Source organism: Mauremys reevesii, linkage group 2 (genome assembly GCF_016161935.1).
Source record: "Mauremys reevesii isolate NIE-2019 linkage group 2, ASM1616193v1, whole genome shotgun sequence".
Lineage (NCBI taxonomy): Eukaryota > Metazoa > Chordata > Testudines > Geoemydidae > Mauremys > Mauremys reevesii.
In genome coordinates this window covers 10,672,530-10,697,869 of record NC_052624.1, presented here as the reverse complement: position 1 = coordinate 10,697,869, position 25,340 = coordinate 10,672,530, and the positions used below count along the sequence as shown (strand labels likewise).

At 41.9% G+C, this 25,340-nt stretch overlaps 1 protein-coding gene across 1 annotated transcript in view; it reads left to right on the top strand.

The window, feature by feature from the left end:
• Positions 1-25,138, top strand: part of GHRHR (growth hormone releasing hormone receptor) — a 36,523-nt gene extending 11,385 nt beyond the window's left edge. The window contains exons 4-13 of the mRNA XM_039526044.1: positions 6,103-6,200; positions 9,811-9,908; positions 10,516-10,648; positions 10,811-10,964; positions 11,969-12,029; positions 13,983-14,052; positions 15,518-15,609; positions 16,076-16,205; positions 17,805-17,846; positions 24,261-25,138. Coding sequence (XP_039381978.1) covers positions 6,103-6,200; positions 9,811-9,908; positions 10,516-10,648; positions 10,811-10,964; positions 11,969-12,029; positions 13,983-14,052; positions 15,518-15,609; positions 16,076-16,205; positions 17,805-17,846; positions 24,261-24,386 — 1,004 coding nt within the window. The 3' untranslated portion in view covers positions 24,387-25,138. The remainder of the gene's footprint in view (positions 1-6,102; positions 6,201-9,810; positions 9,909-10,515; positions 10,649-10,810; positions 10,965-11,968; positions 12,030-13,982; positions 14,053-15,517; positions 15,610-16,075; positions 16,206-17,804; positions 17,847-24,260) is intronic.
• Positions 25,139-25,340: the final 202 nt, after the last annotated feature.

The window sequence follows — 25,340 nt, the reverse complement described above, 5'->3', positions numbered from 1 at the left end:
AGAGAAGTTTTTGTTTGGTCGAGGTTTTTTTGTATGCGAAGCAGTTCAGGTAGGCAAATCTTTCAAAACAAACTGTCATGTACTTCCGGCTACAGAGCTCACTTATATACACCAGCTGTGTTCATCGTAAGATCCTTTAATGCTGTGCCAGGCATGGTTGAGGTTAGTTAAAATAAGATATTTTACACCACATCGTGGTTGAACAGATAATACAGTTAACATTCCATTTCATCTCCCCCTTTAAGTTCTACATTCCTACCATTTACAATATTTACACTTTCACACTGTCTTTGAAGTTCAGTACTTATCAGCCTGTGGCACGTCTCTGAAACAGACTCTTTTTCTAATTACATGACCCAAATGTGTGTCGACTTGGTATTCTGGCCGTCCATTACTTGCAATGACTAGCCGTGGTTGGTTTGGAATCTCTAAGTCTTCTTTGTGAGCTGCTTCCGCCATCTGTAGAGTTTGCTCTGTTGATTGTTCTTTCTGAGGAACAAACTGTAGCTGTCAACAGTTTCTGTTGAACTCTCCACTGTTGGTGTCGATTACATATGATCTGGGTGCTTAATTCTTTTTCTTTATGGCAGCTGGAGTTGTCTCTCCTTTTCCTCCATTCAGTTTGACACAAAAGTGGTCACCAGGTTCTAGACACAGCAGTTGTCCAACTGAGTGATGTTATTTGTAAAAGTGTTCATAAGCTCTTTTAACCTTTTAATCCAATTTGGCTACTCTCTTCCTGTCTGGCCACCTTGGAGACAGATTCCTCTCCCAAGTTAGAATAGCCGGTCTGGGGTTCTGTCCGCCGGCTCCTACCAGCCGGGGTCCTGGCAGTCGGCCCCGCTCAGCCAGGTGCCAATCTGGGGTTCCGTCCACTGGCCCCGGTAAATTTAAAATGTATTACTGGCACACAAAACCTTAAATTACAGTAAATAAATGAAGACTTGGCACACACTTCTCAAAGGTTGCTGACCCCTGTGCTAGACTATATCTAGTAGCTGCTACTGATGTTGATCTGTAACTCAGAAGAGCGAGGAATGGACCTTCCTGCTTTGCGATTTTCTTGGCTGGCTGTACAGCTCTCTCAGTTGCTCCATTCATTTGTGGGTAATGTGCGCTGCTAGTAATATGGTTAAAACCATATTTAGTTCAAAATGACTTAAATTCTGCTGCAGTGAATTATGGTCCATTGCCCGTTCCTAGTTGTTCTGGAATACTGAAGTGAGCAAAAGTGCACTTCATTTTTCTCGATAACATTGCAACATGTTTTTCAAGAACATTATTTCTAATAACTGGAAAAATAGTTCACAATGACCAGGCAATGATATCCTCTGAATGCATGTAAATCTCCAGCTAGTCTCTTCCAAAGTCTCTCTGTTAGAGGTGTTGTTATTAAAGGTTCTTTCTGTTGTGTTGGGCTGCTAGTTCTGCAATGGTCACATGCAGCAACTTTATTGTTTATGTGCTTTCTGATGCCCGGCCACCACACTGACTGGTTGGCCCATTCACAGCATTTAGTTAATCCTTGATGTCCTTCATGGATGAGGTTTAGAAATTCTCCTCTCATTTAATCTGGAATTATGATGCAATTGCCTTTAATCATGAGTCCATTTGACTCGCTTAACACATCACAAAGCTGTCTCATGTCACCTCCTTAGTGTCCTTTAAATACTTGCGCCAGCTGCCTCAATGTAACTTAGACCTTCCTGAAGTTGCTTCTCTGTCAAGGTTGCTTTTGGTAGCTGGAGTAGCCTCTTTTATGACACTTGTCTGTATGTGTCCACAGCATTCACATCAGCTGTTACACCACCCTTGAGCTCACAGGTAGTTGAGTACAATGCTGAGCTCCATGACAGAGTGCCTGCTACTACTAGATTTTCCAAGGAACATATCTAGCAATTGAGCTAAATCCCATAAACCTTAGCAATAGATGTCGGCATTTCAGTGGTGCTTGGTCCAGGTCTTTTCAGCTGATGAGGGTGATAAGCGGTTTATGGTTTGTTATCCAGGCAAATGAATCCAGTCCACACAGATATCTGTAAAAGTTCTCACATGCCCATACACTTGCCGGGCCCTCCTTTTCAATCTGTGCATGTCGATTTTCCGCTTCTGTAAGCCCGTGAGAGCAAAATGCAGCTGGCTTCCACTCAGAGCCAGGTTGTAGCAACAATTCACCACCGAGGCCATAGCTGCTTGTATCCGCACTGACCATTGTGGGTTGGTTCACACCCTCGTACTTGAGAACTGGAGTCGTTGAGATAATTTCTTTTACCTTATCACAGGCAATTTCTCGGTTTGGCCCCACCTAGGCAAGACGTGTTGGACATTAACAGTTCAGACAGTGGTTTGTTGCGCTGAAAAGTCTTGTAGGTATCGAGCAAGGTAATTTACCATTCCCAGTATACAACTTGGTGCATGCCATTCTCTAATTGCTTTTACTTTCTCAGGTCTAGGACTGATCCCAACATTCTTTATTGTCTGTCCCCCAAACTGGATTTGGGGTACACAGAAAATGCACTTCTCCTTGTTTAGCTTCAGTTCAGACTGACTGATTAGGTTTAGGACTTTGTTGAGGGTTTTGTAGTGTTCTTCCACCAAAGATCCATCTATCAGAATATTGGCCATGAAAACTACAGCTCCATTTGTGTTCATTCACAGTTCTGCCATCTGTCTTTGGAAAATTCCAGGTGCACTATTCATCCAAAAAGGTGATCTTCATAAGCAGAATCTCTCAAAAGGTGTGATAAATGTAGTTAGTTTAGCACTTTCTTTGGCTAAAGGAATTTGGCAGAATCCACTCGAGCCATCCAGCTTAGAAAATACTATATATCCTTTCACTTTGGGGAGAAAGTCATCCAGTGTTGGAAGGATATATTTTTCTCTCACAACTGCTTCATTAAATCTTTTAAGAGCCACACAGCTTCATATTTTTCCATTTTTCTTTATAATTGGTACCATTGGGGCACACCATACTGCTGGCTCAGAGATTTTCTTGATTATGCCAATACTTTCCATTCTCTTTAACTCAGTTTCCTCTTTATGAAATAATGGGTTAAGATTCCTGTGAGCTGTATGTGTATGGTTTAGCATAGTCTCTTAATGTTATTTGTACTAGATCTCCTTTCAAAAGTCCAGTATCAATACATATCACATTGAGTTCCTCCACCTTTCTCACTAGGCCCATCAGGGCTATCACACTGCAGCTGAGAAGGCTTTTGTTCTGCGGTCCTTTGATCACACACACTCTGCATGCATAGCTTTTTTCTTTGAGAGTTGTTTTTGTGGTGAACTAGATCATGCAATTCAAAATCCCTCCAGGTGGTCTGTCAGGTGACATCAGCTTTGGGCAGTGTTGAAGGTGATTGTAAGTCCCTTCGGAGATAACTGTGATGCTAGCTCCTAAGGGAATTTTAAATCTAATAGTCTTGCCATGGATATACAATTTCATTCTCCAGGCAGGCTTTTTTATCATCAAAAGTGATAGATTCCAGAAACAATGCCCTCTTGATTATCTGTAATATGAGTGAACTCCCTGACTGATTTGGTTCAGCAAACAGCTCCAAAATGTCCATATTTAATGCCTTTAGTACCCTGTGCACCTCTGGCTATATATGCATCATCTCTCAGGATATGACTTTTTTCACATCTTGTATATGTAGGCTGGATTTTGTCCCGCTTAGCTTGGGAGTTCTGTCTCCTTGCCTCTGGGGGCTTATGATATTACCTTTTAACACTCAAGTGTCTGTGTACAGTTTCTAACCTAGTTTCAGATTTTTCATCTTCATCAGGAAAGCCTATACTTTTAAATTTTTATTTTTTATTGTAAAGCCTGACTGTAAATGATGGAAATTTTATATTGTCCCCTGGAATCTAAAACTTTGTTCACCCTTTACAAATTATATATGTGAGAAATGTATTTACAAATTTTTGTTTGGTTGGGGGTGTTTTTCCATGCTGGGCAATTCAATGAGGCAAAACTTTGCCAGACTTGAGGTGTAACAGAGGCCTTACTCTCTATTGCAGAATGATAGTTATTTAATTATGGAAAAGAAATAATTTAGCTATTTCCTATTCTTGGCCTCTCTAGGGCGTAATGTATAGATTCAATGTAAAAACATGCTTACATTATTGTTAAAAGACTGGCATAATATTGCTTTAAAACTCTTTATTTCAAAGTTCATATTATTTAATTTTAATCCTATGATTAAAAAATTATTTCGCTGAAGATACTGCAAAAGACGTCTCTCTTAGAATAAAAGGAGGATAGGGTATGACAGTGACAGAGTCCTTTATTTCTCTCTTTCATGCAGTTACAAAGCTATAACTTTCTTTATGGTAAAACTCCTTTATAAAGTAGGAGAATATTATCTTAACCCTCCAAATCTTCACACTTTAGAAATGATATCCCACAAACTGATGTTCAAAGGAGTTAAATTAAGTCGTGTTTTATTAATTTAGATGGAATCCGGTGTTAACATAACCCTGTTGCTGTCCAACATTAAACAGTTTTAAACAAAAATTGGGGTTTGGTAATAGAGGCCCCAGCATGCTTTGTAACATGGCAGACACACCAGTCAACATCCTTTAAGCTTTTTATTAAAGATACAGAAAATAAGGGGAAACAGTTAAAGCATTTGACATATAAAATACTGAATAATATTTTCATTTTAACAACATCCCCTGTTCTCTTTCCCTTTAGCTGGAGAGAGCTTTTAGAAGGAAAAAGCCCTTGTTTGACACTATTTTACATGGCATTAAAGATGGTGGTGACTGTATTTTGGGGGGAAAAAGAGAAAAAGTTAGTTGATATCAGAGGCATCATGTGCATGAGAAGGGCACGATTTTTTGCTTGGCTTCTACTGAGCATGCTCCCATGAACTGAGCATGCTTAGTAACATCTGCTGAAGCCGCTGTCCTCACCCTGCAGGTATGGGTCGTCTCTGGTTGAGATGGGCTGAAGCTGTCATTGCTGTTCTTCATGTCCGATCACCTTTCCTAAAAGACAAAACAAGACAAATACACACAAGAGGGGGAGAGGAAAGAACAGCAAAATAGAAAATGCCGCTTCTGTGTCTGGTGTTGCTTTTCCCTTGCAACCTCCCCGTTGGAGAAACGTGGGCAGAGCACCTGATCTGATCAGCCATTCCAAGATCTGGCAAACTTGTACCAGCCCGGGCTGGTTAGGGCATTGCTTTACTCACCTCTTTCTGGTCACAGACTTGCGGCACTGTTGCAAAAGATACAATCTTGACTTGGCCGGCTAAGCCAGATTCTGATTAGCCAGAAAGAAAATGGAGAGGGATAGGAGAGAGGGGGGAAGGAAAAACATACACTGGGGAGAGGGACGGGAGGAGAGAGACAAAGTCTCCCATCCCAGGTGGTGTTTGGGATTCAGACAGAGCTGATGGAGGTGGTGGTGTCTTCGGGGACCCTCTCTCTGGACCAATCAGGTCAGGACATACTTTAGGATTAGGATGAAGAAGATCCAGGGAACCTCATAAGCTGTATCTCTTCCTAGAACTGCTCTCATGTATTCTTCTGCAGCAGGAATGTAAGTCCTTCCTACCCACCAGGAATGCTGCCCCTGCCCATTCTGAAGCTCCTCATTAGCAAGCTACCTACTACTGCTCCTTTCTGTTTTGTCGTGGAATGAATGCATTCATATTATTATTTATCTGAATTACTGTAGTGCCCAGGAGCCCTAGTCATGGACCAGGACCCCTTTGCGCTAGGTGCTGTACAAACAGGGGCGGCTCCAGGCACTAGTGCAGCAAGCACGTGCCTGGGGCGGCAAGCTGCAGGGGGTGGCCTGCCAGTCACTGTGAGGGCAGCAGTCAGGCAGCCTTTGGCAGCACGCCTGTGGGAGGTCCGCCAGTCCCGCGGCTTTGGTGGCAATTTGGTGGCAGGACCGGCAGATCACCCGCAGAGCCACCGCCAAATCCATGCGATCAGCAAGGCCACCTGACTGCCGTGCTTGGGGCAACAAAAAACACAGAGCCGCCCCTGTGTACAAATACAGAACAAAACGATAATCCCTGCTCTTGTGGGCTTACGATCTAATGTATGGCCTTGATTAGCAATAAAAACAAGCATTTCTTGCAGGCTTGGTAAGAAGAAACTGTACAGTGAATGGCTGGTCTGATCCATATCCCTCCTATCACATTGCCTGTCCAGTGAACGATGAAATTCCAGTTGAGGAAGTAAGTATATCTGAACCAATATCATTCAGAAATATGCTGATGCTAGTCACATACCTTTCTGTTTTAGAAGTTGGGGATGGAAACTTGGTTGAAGCAGCGACACTCTCACTCAGTATAAAATGCCATTGTATTTTTACTCTGTCCACTTGCTCTGTGAAATTAATGCCATTTATTATACAGGTTAAGAGAGCAGTCATTTAGACACCTAATAGATCAGAAAAATATACAGCCAGATCTCCTGGTATTGTAAATTCGTTATAAACTCTGTTGAACGACATGGACGTACACCAGCTGAAGATCTGGTCCAAAACTGGGATTAATACTTCAGTTATACTCAATCAGTCGGAGCTGTCGGTAGCATTGCTGCAATAATAAGGCAAACGCCCTTTTTTCACCAGAATTTCAGACTCAAGACAAATTGAATCAGTTTAACAGAAGATGCTGCAGTTTTGCTCCTCGTCTAGTTCAAAGAACACAAATCATTTAAAGAAAAAATAAGCAGCCAGAACAAAGCAAAAGGAAATCTGGGCTTAAGAAAAATACCATGCCCAGATTCTGGTCTCTATTACATAGGTGTAAATCCATTGACTTCAACAGAGTTATTCTGGATTTAATTTAGATTAGTATTTGGCACATTTTGTCAGTTTGATTCCCAAAACCGTTGTCACTTTAATCTTGTCTGCACAACAAATTTTTCCCATTTTAACTACACCTTGTGCTTACGTATAAATGTGCTTCTGCTGGTATAGCTATTTTTGTACAGGAAGGGGAATAAGTGATACTGGTATAAGGCACCTTAATAACAGTATCATTGCATCCATCCTAGGCCAGGTCTGGCAGAAGTCCCCTAGTGTAGATAGTTACACCAGGAAAGCTGCACTCTGACTAGTATAGCTTGTTTCATTCAGGGGAGGTGGTTTTTCAACTCCAGCGCAAATCACATTTTTGCTGGTATAAGCTGCACCCACACTAGAAGTGCTTTGCTGATACAGCCTGCCAGTATTCCCAGACTGGTAAAGCTCTCCTGGAATAGACATACGCTAGGGTTGTATTGGTATCTCCATATCAGGGAAAAAAATCAGAACCCTGCCTGATATAAATGTACTGGTTCAAAACCCGTGAGTCACCCTGGCTTTGTTGCTGATTCTTCTCTGTTACTCAGGTGTAAATTCAATCCGAAGTCTCTCCATTAGGGTAAAACTGGTAGAAAACAGCAGGGAATCAGACCCTTGCTGTTTGAGTGAATGAAAGCAAGATTCTGTTGTACTTATTGAAGTTAATTTCACCTGTCAGAGAGAGCTTAGTCAATAATCCATTCCATATGGGTTGGATGGATTTTTGTTGTCATCTTCACTTTATTTCCTCACTGTTTGTCAGCATGCTGTTTAACTTGGAACTTGCTTTCCAGCTGGCTGATCTGTAATGCAGAAATGCAACTCTTGAAATCTTCTTTTCCCTTCCTTGTATTTATTCCTTGCATTTCTAGTGCAAAAACAAACATAGTATGAGCCTGCTGTTTTCGTTGGCAGTTGCCCTGTTTTTTCACCTAGGTTCACTCTTTGGCCAGCTTGTTTATCCACTTGGGAATAGGATTATTGCCTTGTATGGACTTTCTTTCCTATCTGATTTGCAAGGAATGGCTGCCAGCTGGGATGACCCTACCTCAGCTTTGAAACACTTGCTCATGAGATGGGTTCTCATTGATTCACCTGGTGGATTTGCTGCTGAGGATCCCATGTTTGAGTTCTAGCTGGATAAACACACTCTGAGTAAGAACTGCTGCCAGGGCTTTGCTAACTGGTTAAGTGCAATCTAGTGTTTCGCCACAAGGTGGTAGACACAATATGAACCCTACTATGAGCAAAGGAGCTGCTGCTCCCTATTGCTTCAATACTGCTCAGCACTTCTGAAAATGGAACTATAATTATTGCATATTTTTTATTGAGAGAGAGACACTAGAGATTCTAACCAGCTTTCCTTTCCAACATGGAGCCGTGCTCCTGCAAAGGCTGGCCAGGGTGACAACATCTATACAATAAAATTAAAATGGGACCAAGACAGATACTTCCAGACTTAGGGAAAGTTTGGATTCAGATCCAAACTCTGCATCTTGGGTCCACGTCTACTTTTATTTGCTGCTTCCTCTAGAGATGGATGAAGTTAATTTGTCCAAATTCCTACCCACTCAAATATGATGTCTGAAAAAAGCTGGATTTTAACTCAAGCACTATTAAGTTTTTCTTGTATATGGGAAAAGTTTAGTTTGGGGATATAGGGAGAAAATATCCAGTAGACAAATAGAGTGGAAATAGGAACAAAGCACGAACAGTGAACTACAGATAGGGCAAGGTTGAAAAAAAGAAGTAGAGAGAGAGAGAGAGAATAATCATGAAAAAAATGATGTTTGCAGTGTTGTAGACGTGTCAGTCCCAGGATATTAGGGAGACAAGGCATTGGACCACCTTCTGTTGGTCAGAGAGACGAGCTTTTGAGCTATACAGAACTCTTCTTCAGGTACTTAGGTGGAAAAGGTACTCAGAGTGTCACAGCTAAATACAATGTGGAACGGATTGTTTAGCATAAGTAGTTTACACATATTCTAATCTAAGGGATCAGTCCAGGTGAACTGGCCCATTTTCAGCTCTCCAGTCATAGGACAAAATGATACACTGTGCTGTGTATATCATACATTAGGCAGCCATTAGTGCCAGCCTAGCTTTTGAGGAATTACCTCTATCTCTAATACAAGGCTCTAGTCTGCCTGCAATTTAGGAAAATCTGATGTTAAATCCACACCCCATTGAAGTCAATGGGACTTCTTCCAATTACTTCAGTGGGGCCAGGATGTCCTCCAGGGGGGGTTAAAAATTGAATTGTTCTTGTAAAACAAATGTGAGTTTAAAGTGTAGCAGACAAAGCTTTGTGAACTCAAATTACTGCCATTTGGAATCCCCTAAAAATATAGTTTGAGAGGCACACAAAACCTTTCACATCATGAGATTCATCCTTCCTTCCTTGTTACCCATCTCCCTGGACCTTCTACCATTGATTACCTTGAACTTCTGCCATAATTATCAGAACGTTTTATCAAAGCAAGAAGATTTAGGTTTAGTAAATGAGTGAGTGGTGACTTATAGGAAGGTTTAATGTAGACCAGTCATGGTATAACAATATATTCACAAAGAGAGTCAGGTTGAAATTTTGTCAAGAAACCCAAACTGAGCCAAACTTGCCTGGTTTCAGAGATCATTATAAGCCTGAAAGCCAGCGCAGTTTCATAGAAAGACTTGCAAAATTCCTAGAACCCTTTGAGTTAACTTGGACCCAATTTCAAGCCATCCTAGGCCCTCTGATGGTTTTCCAGTAAAACCATGCAGCGTTTACTGTTCTTCAGGGTTTAGATATGAAGCCCAGTGAAAGGATAAAGGATTCCAGCGGAGTTTTCCTTTGAGATCACACGAACCCTCAAAAAGTGAAAGTCAGGGGTGTGAACTGAGGCCACAGAAAAGGTTCTGATGCCCAACAAAGCAAACCCACCAGATTCTGTGTAGCTTCATTTCCTTCTATTTTCATTACAACTTATGTGACTTGTTCATTCTCTTCTTTATAGCAGTCCTATTTTTCTACTGTAAAGATCATCTACACTGTGGGGTACAGCATTTCCATCTCCTCCCTCGCCCTGGCTGTGACTGTTCTTATTGCATTCAGGTATGTTTCTGAACATTTACCCTGGGGCCGCAAAAGTAAACAGAATAAACAGCTATCAAATTACTGCAACATGCTGGAAGCTACGGGCCAGCAGATTTACAGATTGATAACTGGCAGAAATATCTGCTATTTCACAACACATTTTGCATTTTCATTCAGTTGCAACACTCATCACACTAGAAGTGAACATTATGATTAGGCATGAGTGATCTGGTGTGGATTAGACTTTAATGCAGCCTGATTTTCATGGTTACTGAGCATCCCCAACGCCTTCTGAAGACGCTGAGCTGCAGCTGCATATTACCTCTGCAAATCAGCCTCTAAATATAATCACTGTCCAATTTGCTGAGAAAGCATTCTAGATACTCACGGGTCTCTCTGCACCACTCCCTGTTGCTTGGGAGCTGTGTGAGCACAGTCAGTGTTACTTCAGGGAAGGTTATTTCTTAAATTCAGAGTCCATTCAGCCATTGAGTTCGATGTGAGCAGAGGTAGGCCACAGCGGAGCACTTTTGACATCCCCACTCTAAGGAAACCCATACACGTGAAAGATGAGTTACCCATCTCCCACCACTTCATTTTGCTGGCCTTCCTTCTTTTCCTCCAGGAGACTCCGCTGTCCCAGAAATTATATCCACATCCAGCTCTTTCTCACCTTCATCTTGAAAACTATTGCCATTTTCATTAAGGATGCGGTCCTCTTCCAGAAGGAAGATATTGACCATTGCAGCTTCTCTACAGTAAGCATTTGAAAAGGAGATTATGGTGGCATTTGATATCTTTGTATATCATTAATGTACTGGTTAATACCTTGCCACTACTTATGCTTGTATGTGATATTGTGGTACCCATAATATCTGTATAATACGCAATAATGAAATTTTGCCTTCCCCGCTCCTTAGACTGAATGCAAGATATCAGTGGCTTTCTGTCACTATTTTATGATGACTAATTTCATGTGGCTGCTGGTAGAGGCGCTTTACCTGAACTGTCTGCTCTTATCATCCTTTCCTCATGGAAGACGCTATTTTTGGTGGCTCGTTCTGTTTGGATGGGGTAAGTGAGGGCTGAGATGGGACTAGACAAGATCAGATTATGTTTCAGGGCTTGATCCATCACCCATTGGGGTCAATGGAAACATCCTGATGCCAAAGTAAATGCCCATATACTATCAAATGGATGAACCTCAAAGGGTTCTATGGTTTGGATGATTGTATGAAACCTGTAGAATTTGGAGACTGTATGAGGACACTGGGGATGCACCATCTCTTGGCCTGGATACAGCACTGGGAGCCAAGGACCCCTGATATTTAATTCTGGCTCTGCCAGTATCTACCTGTGTGGCCTTGAGCAAGTCACATTAATCTCAGAGTGGTAGCCGTGTTAGTCTGTATCAGCAAAAATATAGTCTCTAAGGTGCCACAAGTACTCCTCGTTCTTTTCACATTAATCTGCATGCCTTGATTTCTCTCAGTGAAATATGAATAATAAAACGAATCTCTGTCTAATCTGTACCATGCCCATCAGCGTTACCTTACAGGAGCACTATGATAATTTACTGAGTGATGTTTGTAAAGTGTTTAGCGGGATTATTGAAATGGATAAATGCCACTTCTCAGCACTTTGCTGTGCCAAAACCACCACTCCTTACCTAAAACTGGAGGTGGAACTTGCAACCTGATCTTAGGGATGTTAGTTGAGACAACTAGTCACCTGATTAAGGATTTCTCATACGAGCAATAGTTTGCAGGGACAGGTCCATCCTGGAGTTATTGTATTGTTTTCATATTCACTTATCCATCCTGCGCAAACATTAACCGGTTAATGCCGTAGTGCATCGGGAGATTTCCCATTATATTTATGCAGCTCACTATAACCTCGTTAGGTTAAAATGGAATTCCTGTTAGACATACTGGTCATTGCATAGGGCATTTTCTGTGGTCAGTAAATGCGTCTCATACTATCCCGGTTGGGTTGCAATAGACAGGATGGAAATTGAATTTGGAATAATTAATGAAATCAGAAAAAAGAAACCAATGTGTATTGACTTGTTTCTACAGGTGTCCCAACATTTTTTACCGTAGTGTGGATATTAGCAAAGCTATATTTTGAAGACACCGCGTAAGTTGAAGTTTCATACAGTGTTGCATTTTTGATGTTATGATTGGTCCCAGTCCTTCAATTTTCTCTGTGCCAGTGTGAAAGCCTATTGAAATCAATGTCTTGCATCTTTCCATCCATTTTGCATAAGTGTGAATGGTTTCATAAGTGCATGGCAGTGGAGGATCAGGCCCTTAACCCTTCCTTTTTAAAAAATAATGATGAGCACAAAAAACCCCAAAAATTAAATGGAAAATATATGTGGGTGAAATCCTTCCCCCATTAAAGTCCATGGGAGTTTTGCTGCTGAGTTCAGCAGAAGCAGAATTTTACTTTGTCTTTTTTTTCCCAGTCTGGTAAAAGGATTAAGGGATTTATTTCAAATGGTCCAAAACAAATGTACCTCTTGCACAGAGACTATGAAAACATTAATGCTAAAGGAATATTTTTTTAAGAAGTGACTGAAAATATGTTTGCAATGGCAGTGGAGTTATAGCTTTCACTATAGCACTTGCTTTTGCAAACATTATAATCAGAAACCTGAAGTATTATGCTTCAGTGAAATCAAGGGATTCAGATGAAATAATGATAACTATGGAGCAGAGCTACAGTGGTGTCTGATATCATCAGAAGCCCGAGATACTTACATAGCCTTATAAAGTGAAGCTATTACTTATAGTGGTCGGGGTCACCAATGTGATCAGAGGTTGGCTGTGTGTGAGTTCATTCAGCGTGCTGTCCCAGCTCTGCACAGATAGCGGAGGTAGCAGACCTTAATTAAACTGCCCAATCAATCCACAGACTCGGTTTTTAGCGAAGGTGCCTGGCCAGGTTTATTTTAGATGAAGCACAGTACTAGCACCCGGCAGACTTTACAAGGATACTAATACATGTATGCCCTGACAATGGACACAGCTTAGTTAGCGGTGGGACTTTCCACTGCTCCGTAGGCTGGCCAAAAATACTCCCTTTAAAATACATCTTTTATACCCCAGTACAAACAAGTTACACCTCTACCTCGATATAACGCTGTCCTCAGGAGCCTAAAAATCTTACTGCATTATAGGTGAAACTGCATTATATCGAACTTGCTTTGATCCGCCGGAGCACGCAGCCCCGCCCTGCAGCACTGCTTTACCGCGTTCTATCTGAATTCGTGTTATATCGGGTCGCCATATATCGAGGTAGAGGTGTAGTTACTGCCCCTAACGTTGCTAGTTATTACCCATCATTTTGTACATGTTGGTTCAGTTAAAACACTTTCATTACGTACTGTCATTTTGACCCTATTTTTTAGGAGGGGTTAGTGTGTTCCTGTTATTTTTGGGGAATGTTTTTGTACCATCCTTAATATCGGAATGTTGGGGTGGCGCTGAATATCGAAATGTGTTTGCATAAGCGCACGGTAACTAGCACTTCTTTAAAATGTGTATTTCTGGAATATCAACCCTGTTCTTGCCAAATTCTGTGAGTAGGGTTTGCCTCTTGCTCACAAGCTGACTTTGCTTCATATCAGCAAAGTTTTAACCACTACTTTAGTTCAGGCCTCAGGCCTCATAGCAGACCTCTAACACAAGGGCTTCTGTCTCAGGCTTTCTTCCTGCTACAAAGACAATGTCCCATAGGTCAGAAAGAGATTTTCCAAACAGCAATGATGTTTTTGGTCTGGCTTTCAGCAACAGCCCTTATAACCTGCTGTCATTCCTATTTTCAACCATGAAGCAATAGATTTCTGGCTATCACTTGCTACATAAGGGTCAGTGGTAATTTTGTCATTTTGGTATGAGTAGGATAATGTTTATGGAACCAAGATTCTACAAAGCCAAGTTGCAGGGATTTGGATGGCTCCATTCCATCTTAAAATGAGATAATAGGTCTACTCATAATTCCGTCGACCCTAATGTGTGGTTTATCCGTGTAACCGTATTCCAATGGCCATGTATATCGATGTTAATTGAAGTGCTACTTTTCCAGATGCTGGGATATTAACCAGGGCTCGCCTTACTGGTGGCTAATCAAAGGACCGATCATCATTTCTGTTGGGGTATGTGTGATGTTTCTCATTTTGGAAACGTGAATGGACAACAAAGTGATTATGGGGGTGGGAAATGGCTTAAAGCTTGAATACTAGTACCAGACCTACTGCTTCTGAGCAGAAGCAGAAACTGTAGCATTAATCCACGAAAGGGATTATCCCATTGGGCTAAAAATGAGTGCTGCTGAATCTCAGTGAAAACACTTCTCCCTATGTTTTCAAAGACTTGTCATTCCCGCTGAAGTGACTGGGAGTAGCTGGGTGCCTAACACTCCCTGAAGCACTTTGAAAATGCAAAGTTTGAACTTGGAGTCCAGATCTAGCAAAGCATTTAAGCACACATTTAAGGAGAAGCACAGGTATAGATCTACTGAGTTTTGTTTCCAGTCTAAGCTGATAATAGAAATAATGGCCCTAGATCTGTGCATTTACTGGGGATTCATAATTGGTTAGGGTTAATGGGTCAGGATGCACAATTACTCACAACTGGTCATTAATCCCTAGGAAATATATAAAATAAACAGTTAATGTGTGCAGTGCACCAGGCTGTAATTAAAGCCACTGCATTTGTGTGACTTAATCAGATGGCAGCACCAGCTGCCTCTAAATAAGGGTTGTTGCAGGACAGAGTGGTACGAATGTGGAATCCAAAAATGACAGATCGTTATCTGCTTTATTCTGCCGTGAGGCAGTTTTAAAATGCTCTACACCTCCATGGTTTTTGCCTCATTGCGTTTGACTGACATTCCTGTCTAGGTGTGAATGCCATACAGGCAAGCAAGGAATGTATTTGTGTGAAAATCGTCTAATTAACTCATTATAGGCGGCTAAAATGAAATTGCAATGTCTGGGGCGAGATGGGCATCATTAGATCAAAACAGCCATTCGCCATCACCTGAAACACTGATGGATGCACATAATACATGGCGTGCAAGGACAAATTCCCTGCTAGTATAAAGTGGTCCAGCAATGTTGGTTTGAATGATGCTGTGACAAATTACACCAGCGGACAATTTGGCCGGTCAGCTCTAAAGATATCAGCCATAGTTCAGTGCAACAACTATAATTGTCTCAAACCAGAAAAATTAAGAGTGCTGCAAACTATAAAGAAATGATCGATAGTTGGGGATTGGTCCTGCTTTGAGCAGGGGGTTGGACTAGATGACCTCCTGAGGTCCCTTCCAACCCTGATAGTCTATGATTCTATGATTCTACTCCAGGGACTAACAAATACGGTTGCTTAATGGAGATGGTCTTCCAAAGAAGACAGCAGAATTATATGCAATATCCTTAGGGATACTTTGCTGCTGTCTCTTTAAGACGGGAAGTTTCCTGGTAAGGTTGGTTTCTTGTACAACTCCCACTGTATCTGCAGTAACGGCTAGCAATTATTTAAGTCACAATATACTTTTCACAGGAATGTTTGGTAGTAAAAGGTAACAAAATCTTCTTTCTTCCAAAAAAATGGAAACAGGTCAACTTTATCCTTTTTATCAACATCATCAGAATCTTGCTGAAAAAGCTGGACCCGAGACAAATCAACTTCAATAATTCATGTCAGTACAGGTAATCCAGCGTCACACACATTGTGAGCAATGCTCCTGGCCATGATATTTTCCAAATGGAGCAGCTGAGTCTGAAATTAAAGGGCACGCCCAAGGTCACAGATAGAGTCATTTTCAGAGCCAGGGTTGGAACTCAGGGGCCTGGCCCCAGTTCTGTTGTCAAGATCACTAGACCAGGTATCTCTCTGAACAGCTCTTTTATTCATTCTTATTCAAGCATTAAGAATACTGAATCACAGCAAAAAAAAAAGGTTGGTTATGTGGTACCTCCACTCCAGCCAGAAGCACTGGAAATCTGTGCCCACCTTTGTTCTTATAAAAACCTGTCCCAGGAGACTTGAAAATATATATCTGCGTCCCTTTTTAACCTGTTGAGAATTGCTCATTACTAGAGAATTTCTAGTTCACCTGTCCTAATGCTCTTCAGAAGAATGAATATATTGGTCTCTTCTTATTTCCTGCCCTAGACGTCTCTCAAAATCGACGCTGCTTCTCATTCCGTTATTTGGGACACATTACATTGTCTTCAACTTCCTCCCCGAATACACCAACCTGGGAGTCCGGCTATATTTAGAGCTCTGCATTGGATCTTTCCAGGTAAACCCATTGAAGTTTTGCCGCAGTGCACATGTGCCGGTAGCTTGTCTAGCCTGAGCAGATAGGATCACTTCTGTGCACATTCAAGTAGGCCTGTGATCCAAACTCGGTCCTGGATGCCACTTTGTTGAAGATGGTGGAGTTGCACAGAACTTTACCCTCTTTGTTGCAGTGGCCAACCTGTGGTGGGGTGACTTAAACCTCCCCGGTTAAATCCTACAGAAGAACACCCAGTGGCTATCAATGTCTCACTTCTAAAAACGAAGGGGTCGATTCACTCCCCAGCCCCTATACACTGCTCTGGCAGTGTATAAGCCCTTAGATGAACCACACCAGGCCAGGGCAGAATTCCCCAATGCAGGAATCAGACCTATATTGCCCCCTGGCAGACCCCAGAATAGGAAGTGTGCCAGTGGCACTGAGTGCTAGGACATTCGGGGCTGTGGGGAGGCTGAAATAAGTTAGAGCAACCTCCAGGCTGCTCTGGTTTACACTGAGGGGTGTTTGACTCCCTGCATTAGTCCTGGATCTGGGCAGCACAAAAGTGGCTGAAAGTCCCTCTCTTTGCCCCATCCCTTCCCCTGACATATGTTGCAAACTCTGCCCCAGGATGTCTAGTGGTTATACTCACTTGAAATGCAGCGTTCCATTGGTCACTAACGATCCCACAGCCTCTTCAGCTGCTGTAAATCAACAGAGACCCATGAGCTGTGCAGATTTACACCAGCTGAGGATTGGACCCAGGGTGTTCACAAATTCCAGTCCAAATACTCTCATTCTTCCTGTCTAAACTCAGCCTGGGATTTCAGTCCCTACTCTGAATTTCAGTCTTTGGGGCTTTTGGTCGTCATTAAATGATCTTGCAATGTAAGAAAAGATACTAAAAGGGCCAGACTCTCAGCTGGTGTAAACTGGCATAGAACAACTGACTTCAGTGGCGCTGTGCAGATTTGCACCAATGGGGGATTTACCCCCAAATGGTTCCTAAAACACCCTAGGGCTTGATTCTGCTCTGAGCTGTTGGACACCAGGCATAACTCTAGTGGTTTCACTGGAGTTTTTGTTTGGTGTAAAACCACTGTGTGTGAGATCAGAATCAGGCCCGCTGTGTATCATATTAATACCATGCAGTGTGCTATAGAGATAAAGCTAGTGATTTGGTATTTAGAGAAATTATAAAAAATAAAGCTAAGCAGTGACTGGAAGCAATATGATCCAGAACAAACACAGTCTCCCTGTGGAGTCCAGGGTGCTTTGGCTGATTTACACTTGCTGAGGATCTGGCCCACAACATATTTGGAAGAGCCATAATTTTGACCACCATGTTGCAGATATAAGGCCAAATTCATTCTTGGTGGAGCTTCATTGGACCAGATCATCAGCTGGTGTAAACTGGTGTAGCTTCACTGATTTCAATGGAGTGATACTAGTTTACACCAGGTGAGGATCTGGCTGATTAACTGTCTAACTTGACTTAATTCAGTTTAGAATATTTTATGCTCATTCCAATGTATAGGATATATGAGTATCATCACAGACTGATGTAGCTGAAGCAGCTTTTTAAAACTGTGCTATCACTTAACTGTTTTGCTTCTTTAGGGGTTTATTGTAGCCGTTCTGTACTGTTTCCTTAATCAAGAGGTAAGAGAACTACATTCTCTTCTTCATTATTGATTTAAATGAAAGCCATATAGAGTTAATACCTAATTTCACAGTGGCAGGTGATCAAATGTCCTAGTTTAGCCGGGTTGCCTAGTGACACGGGAGTTAATGCTGCTGAATATCTCTTTGAACTATCTTCATGAGAATGAAGCCACCTAGTGGGCAGAAACATTGTTGCTACTTTGTCCTGAATTTAATGGAAAATTATTACCATCTCCGTTTATTATTATTTATACTGTTATAGACTCAGTAGTGAACCAACACATGGATGTGCTGGTGATCTACAAACTACAAACAGAATAAAAAGAAGGTCCATACCCCAAGGAGCCAACAGATTTTTATTAAGTTGGAAATAATGTCAACTTTAAAGTGATTGTTTTACAAAAGGTAGATCATGCGGGACTAACTTGATCTCTTTCTTTGAGAAGACAACCAAAGACAAAGAAATACAGTAGATCTAATCTACCCGGTTTTCAGTAAAGCGTTTGATACATTTTCACATTGGAAATTATACATTAAATTGGACAAGATGGGAATTAATACAAGAATCAAAATGTGGGTAAGGAACTGGTTAAAGGGGAGACTACCAGTGGATCATGCAGAAAGGTGAACTGTCAGGCTGGAGTGGAGAAGCAGTCTTGGGACCAATCTTATTTAACATTTTCATTAATGATCTTGGCACAAAAAAGTGGGAGTGTGCTAATAAAATTTGCAGGTGACACAAAGTTGGGAGTTATTGCTAGTATGGAGAAGGACCAGACTAGCAGACGAGAAGATTTGGATAATCTTGAAAACTGAAGTAATAGGGATTGGATGAAATTTAATAGTGCAAAGTGCAAGATCATACATTTAGGGACTAACAAGAATTTTTGCTGTAAGCTGGGGATGCGTCAATTGGAAGTGATAGAGGAGAAAGACCTGGGTGTATTGATTAATCACAGGGTGACTCTGAGCCATCAGTGTGATGCAACCCAGGAAAAGGCTATTGCAATCCTAAAATGCATCAGTAGAGCTAGGGAAGTGTCATTACCATTGCACAATATTGTGTGCAATTCTGGTCTCCCATGTTTAAGAAAGATTAATTCAAACTGGAACATGTGCAGAGATGGGCTACTAGGATGATCTGAAGAATGGAGAATTTACCTTATGAAAGGACACTTAAGGAGCTTGACTTGTTTAGCCTAGCCAGACAAAGACTGATGTGATTGCTTTCTATAAATACCAGAGACGGAGAGGAGTCATTTACGTTAAGGGCTAATGTTGGCACAAGAACAAATGGGATATAAACTGGCCATCAACAAGTTTAGGTTTGAAATTAGATGAAAGTTTCTAACAATCAGAGGCATGAAGTTCTGGAACAGCCTTCCAAGGGGAATAGTGGGGGTAAAACACCTAACTGGCTTTGAGACTCAGCTTGATACATTTATGGAGGGGGTGGTCAGATGAGGTTGCCCACAGTGACATACAGCCATCCCCAACTGCTACTAGCCAATATTTCTGAATGCTGGAGATTGGAGATAGGACATAAGAGGGGAGGGCTCTGAGTTATTACAGAGAATTCTTTCCCAGGTGTCTGGCTGTCAGGTCTTGCCCCCATGCCCAGGGTCTGACTGATTTCCAGATTTGGGGTCAGGAAAGAATTTCCCCCCAGATCAGATTGACAGAGACCCTGGAGAGAGGGTCACATTCTTCTGCAGTGTGGGAGATGGGTCACTTGCAGGTTTAAACTAGTGTATATGGTGGAGTCTGTAACTTGAAATCTTTGAGGACTTCAGTAACTCAGCCAGAGGCTATTGGTCTATGGCAGGACCAGGTGGGTACAGTTCTGTGGCCTGCCATGTGCAGGAGATCAGACTAGGTGATCATAATGATCCCTTCTGACCTTAAAGTCTATGAGTGTCAAATATACATAATGTCTGGTACAGGTAGTTTTCACTATGCTCTCTAACCTTGACAACATTTCTTTAGTGTGATATATCTATTTCCCTTATTCAGATGAAGCACCACATTTTACTGTTGCTCAGACATGCATTGTAATACAGGTGTGAAATAGAACACCAGCGTTGGAAGGGACTTCAGGAGGTATCTAGTCCAACTCCCTGCTTAAAGCAGGACCAATCCCCAGACAGATTTTTGCTCAAGATCCCTAAATGGCCCCATTAAGGATTGAACTCATAACCCTGGGTTTAACAGGCCAGGGCTCAAACCACTGAGCTATCCCTCCCCCCAATATAGGAGGGTAATACAGGTGCTAAAAAAATCTGATATTTATGTCCTGGCTTCAGTCACATGACCTGAGTTAATGTTACAAAGATTATACCCTGTCACAAAACAAGGGTCAAAATCAACTGAATCTATTAAGAACATTAGAACAGCCATACTGGGTTAGACCAATGGCCCATCTAGCCCAGTATCCTGTCTTCCGACAGTAGCCAATGCCAGATGCGTTGGAGGGAATGAACAGAACAGGGCAATTATTGAGTGATGCAGCCTCTGTTGTCCAGTCTCAGCTTCTGGCACTTAGATGCTTAGGACACCCAGAGCATGGGCATGCATCTCTCATCACCTTGGCTAATAGCCATTGATGGACCCTATCCTCCATGAATGTATCTAATTCTTTTTCAAACCCAGCTATAGTTTTGGCCTTCACAACATCTCATGGCAACTAGTTTCACAGGTTGACTGTGCAGTGTGTGCAGTAATACTTCATTTTGTTTGTTTAAACCTGTTGCCTGATAAGTTCATTGGGTGACCCCTGGTTCATGTGTTATTTGAAGGGGTAAATAGCACTTACTTATTCACCATCTCCACACCATTCATGATTTTATAGATCTCTATCATACCAGTTTTTCCAGATCATCGCTGATTACTACTATTAGTTATTAGTTGTATAGTGATTTAGTGCCAATAAAGATTAGACCCCAATTGTGCTATAAATATAGAGTAAAAGACAGTCACTCTCCAAATAATTGAAACAGACATGACAGACATAGGGCAGGAGCCTGGAGTATAATGTACAAACAGAAAGATCAGGGTGGGTGGTCAGCCAATGGCACATTAATGCCAAAATTGTTTTCCAAACATTCTTTGTGTGGGGCTTTAGCTATTGGGGGATAAGCTAAATATGGAAAGATAAAGGGAAGGATGGGGGAATAGATGGAAGGGGAGAGGTGGAGAGAAGGAAGGCGGAGAAGATGCTGGATGGGAGTGCAAACAGATAACCGCTATAGGGAAAAAAATGACAGATAACAGCCAGATGACATCATCCAGGTCTGCCAGTCCCTGCTGCAGCATCTGCTAAGGCTGCTTCTGTGTCTGCTCCTGGCTGACTGACAAGAAGCCCAGAAAGCAGTAATGGATCCAGTCCAGAACTCTGGCCCTGAATCCCTTATAACACTGGGAAAGTTTGGATCAGAGTCTAAACTTAGTGGCTTTGATACCGCTACGAGATGGAGAATCCATCACATCTCTAGGTAAGTTGTTCCAAAGGTTAATTACCCTCATTGTTAAAAAAAAATGTGCCTCAGTTCAGTCTTAATTTCTCTAGCTTCAGCTTCCAGCTGTTTCATCTCATTGTTTTTTCTGCTAGATTAAACTCCACTATCAAAGATCTCTTCCCCATGTAGGTACATGGAGCCTGTGATCAAGCCACTTCTTAACCATATCTTGAATAAATGAAATAGATTGAGCTCCTTAAATCTCTCACTCTCAGCCAGTGGTGGGCAAGGTAATCCGATTGTGGGCCGCGAGACATTTTGCTGACGTTGATCGTCCGCAGGCATGGCCCCCCGCAGCTCCCAGTGGCCGCGGTTCGCTGTTCCCCGCCAATTGAAGCTGCGGGAAACAGTGTGGGACGCAGGGACGTGCATGCCTCCGCTTCCCGCAGCTCCCATTGGCCAGGAACGGTGAACTGCGGCTGCGGGGGGTGAGGGGCGTGCCTGTGAATGGTCAATGTCAGCAAAATGTCTCAGGGCCCGCAATCAGATTACCCTGATGAACCGCATTCGGCCCACCTGCCGTTGCCCACCACTGCTCTAAGCCATGTTTTCCCGATCTCAGATCATTCTCGTAGCTCTTTTCTGAACCCTTTCCAATATTTCAACATCCTTTTTGAAATGTAGGCACCAGAACAGGACACAGGATTCCAGTGATGGAATCTTCCTAGCTCCTATGAGGCAGAGAAGGGTGCCTGCTCTGTGGGAGCTGAAGATGAGAAAGAGAAAACAAGCAAGAGCAATTTACACACGCACACCAAGACGTGCACCTCATCCCCCGCACAAGCTCTGAAAATTGCACAGTAGGAGCTTCTTAAGTGGCACACCCCTGTGGAAAGAGTTGTGTGTTAAGCCACTATCCTGGTCATCAGAAGCTCAGAGGAACACACCATGTTGGGATACATGGGCAGTTATTTCCTGAATAGCTTTAAAATATTTTAATTAAAATGGTCTGGCAGTAAAAGCAACTAGTTCCGCAAACATGACAGAGGAGTCAGAAGTCAAAAAAGAATGGCACGCCAGTAACTATGTACCAGCTGATATGGGTTCTCACATAAGCCTTGTCGATACTAGATTTTTAATACTAGATTTCTACCACCGACTGAACTCCAAAAGAGGTAGTAATGGTGGGAGCGTTTGTGTTAAGCCACCTTAGACTGCTGGCATTTTTAACCAGGGTTAATGCGAGCCACTAAATAGCACCCTAGGCTGGGATAACGGAGAGCTGGGTTCTGTTTCCAGCTTGGCCTGCTAGGTGACCTTGGGCAAGTCACATCACTGCTTTGTGCCTCAGTTTCCCTATCTGTAGCATGGGGTTAACAATACTGACATCCCATAATAAGTTTCTTGAGATCTAATCATAAAAAACACTATGTAAGTACTAGAGATTATTTTTACTGCATGACTCACTGGTTGAAATGCCAGCAGGCCATCTATATTAGCACCCTACTGTCCCTAGCACCAGAGCTGGAGCTAGGTCGGGAAAGTTTAAGGGAAATATTAGTGTAGACTAGGGTGACCAGACAGCAAGTGTGAAAAATCAGGACAGGGAGTGGAAGGTAATAGGAGCCTACATATGAAAAAGACTCAAAAATCAGGACTGTCCCTATAAAATCAGGACATCTGGTCACCCTAGTGTAAACACAGCTATGTGTGTTGTGTGCAATTCACATTATAGTATGGTTCTCTGTCGCCCTCTAGTGGGTGACCTTTATAAGTCTGATACTGGCCTTGAGTTAACAGACCCGGGTCATGCACTAGGCTGGAACTAGGTGTTCATTTTAAATGGAAGAGGTGTGCCTTTTATTCATTGGTTAGATACCGTGCACAGAATCAAAAGCATACCCCTTTGAGTGTGACAATTGCTATCAATTTATTAGAAGCAACATGAGCTAGTGGGCTGAACATGGAACTGGGAGCCATGATGCCTGATTTTTAATCCCATCTCTGTCCATCTAGGTGTTTATTATTATGTATTATTTTATAGCTGTTCCTGCAAGCCCTAAAGCCGATGTGCTAGGTCCTGTACAAACACTATAGATGTGGTCCCTGTCACAAAGGCTTTGAAATGTGTGGCTGACATTTTTCACACTGATCTACTGTGTGACCTAGGGCAAGTCACTCTGGCCATCTTCTCAGAGGTATTTACGCACCTAACTGACATTAAAATCAATCAGAGTTAGTCACCTAAATATCTTTAAAGATCTGGGCCTTCACCTCTTTGGAACAAAGGGATAATAATATTAACTTATCTAACTCCCTCCCTCCTAGGAATGCTGTTAATTTTTTAACTTTGTATGATGCTTAGATGGTATTATGCATGCTGCAGAAGGTCTGATGCTGCAAAAGGTATTATTATGAATTAGGTTATCACTTATTGTATAACTACTGGTTGCGTTGGTCTATTTTTATAGTTCCAACTGCAAGACCAAATTTTCTTTATTTGCATTATGAGAAGACATTTATTTTAGAAATGCAGTTACGAAAATTCAGAGCAGCTTCAAACTCATTTAAAAATTACACTTAATTTTTTTCTTAAAATCAGAAAGAGATGTTAAAAAAGTCACACATTTAAAAAAAAATCTTCAGTTTTTAAATTAGAAATGTTGACATTTCGACATTTAAAAAAATGTTTTCTAACTCTGTAGTTGGTTGGCAAATATGCAGTAAAAATCACACTGAGGTTTTTTCCAGATTTTATTTTGATATGTCATTCAAATTGTCACGTTTGAAAAATGTTGACTAGTTCTCATGACAAACGTTCCCTAGTGGGTCTATAATGTATGTACTCAAGTTGGGTACCATGAACGTACCTGTCCAAGCCTCCTCTCGCCAGAATCATTTGGCATAGAGATGAAATCAACCTAACGAACCACTAACATCTTCTTTCCCTTTTCAGGTGCAAGCAGAAATTGGCCGGAGATGGCATGGGAAGAGCTATGGACTTATGCCAGTGTGGAGGAAGAGAACTAGGTGGACCATGCCATCTAGTTCTGGGATAAAAATGACTACCTCTGTATGTTAGGGACAGCTGCTGAACTGGGAGCAATGGTGTTTAAGAGCCCAAATGTGATCGAGGAAACTGAATTTAAATCATCCGACTGTAACTTAAAATGCCTGAGTGAATTAGAGAAGACTAATCCAGTTCTGTCTAGTTCCATAGAAATGCCTCCCGCCAGACCTCTACAGAAGTTACAAGCATTACAGCATCAGATCAAACACCGAGTGGCTTATATAATCCTTTTCATGTGTATCATATGCAGCACAGCAGCATACACATAACAGCAACAACCTCCTCTTCTTTTGTCCAGTTTCTGGACTATTTTTCATGGACTACACATTAAAGCACATCAACTGAGAGGTCACCAAAAGTATCCTAAAGTGACACTATGGAAGTGTCAGATCTGGAATGCACTACCACCTTCTTCAAATTGTGGGAACTGGATTCAGACTGCTGGTTTTGAATCACTAGACTAGCAAACAAGAAACAGAATGCCTTTCAAACCTACAGCACAGTGTTATCAGTCCCCTCCTAAGCAAGGAGATTCAGAGTTAAGACGAAACCCAGCTATAGCCTGAACTCTTGATATTGTGCAAAAGCTGTTTCTCAAATTATGGTCCCTGGACCACCAGTAATGTAGAGAGTATATCTTGGTAGCCTACAGGTGAAACTTTCTGAGAATTAAGGAGTAGGAAACTGAGTTGTTGGAGGAAGATGATTCCATGAGGGTGGCGTTTTATGAAAAATTGGGCTAAGTAACTAAAATGAGCAGAAACATTGAGAAGTCCTTGTGGCACCTTAGAGACTAACACATTTATTTGGGCATGAGCTTTCGTGGGCTAAAACTTATGCCCCAATAAATTTGTGAGTCTCTACTAAGGTGCCACAAGGACTCCTTGTTGTTTTTGCTGATACAGACTAACACAGCTACCCCTCTGAAACAAGCAGGGAAACCAATGAAGAATGAGAATAGGATCG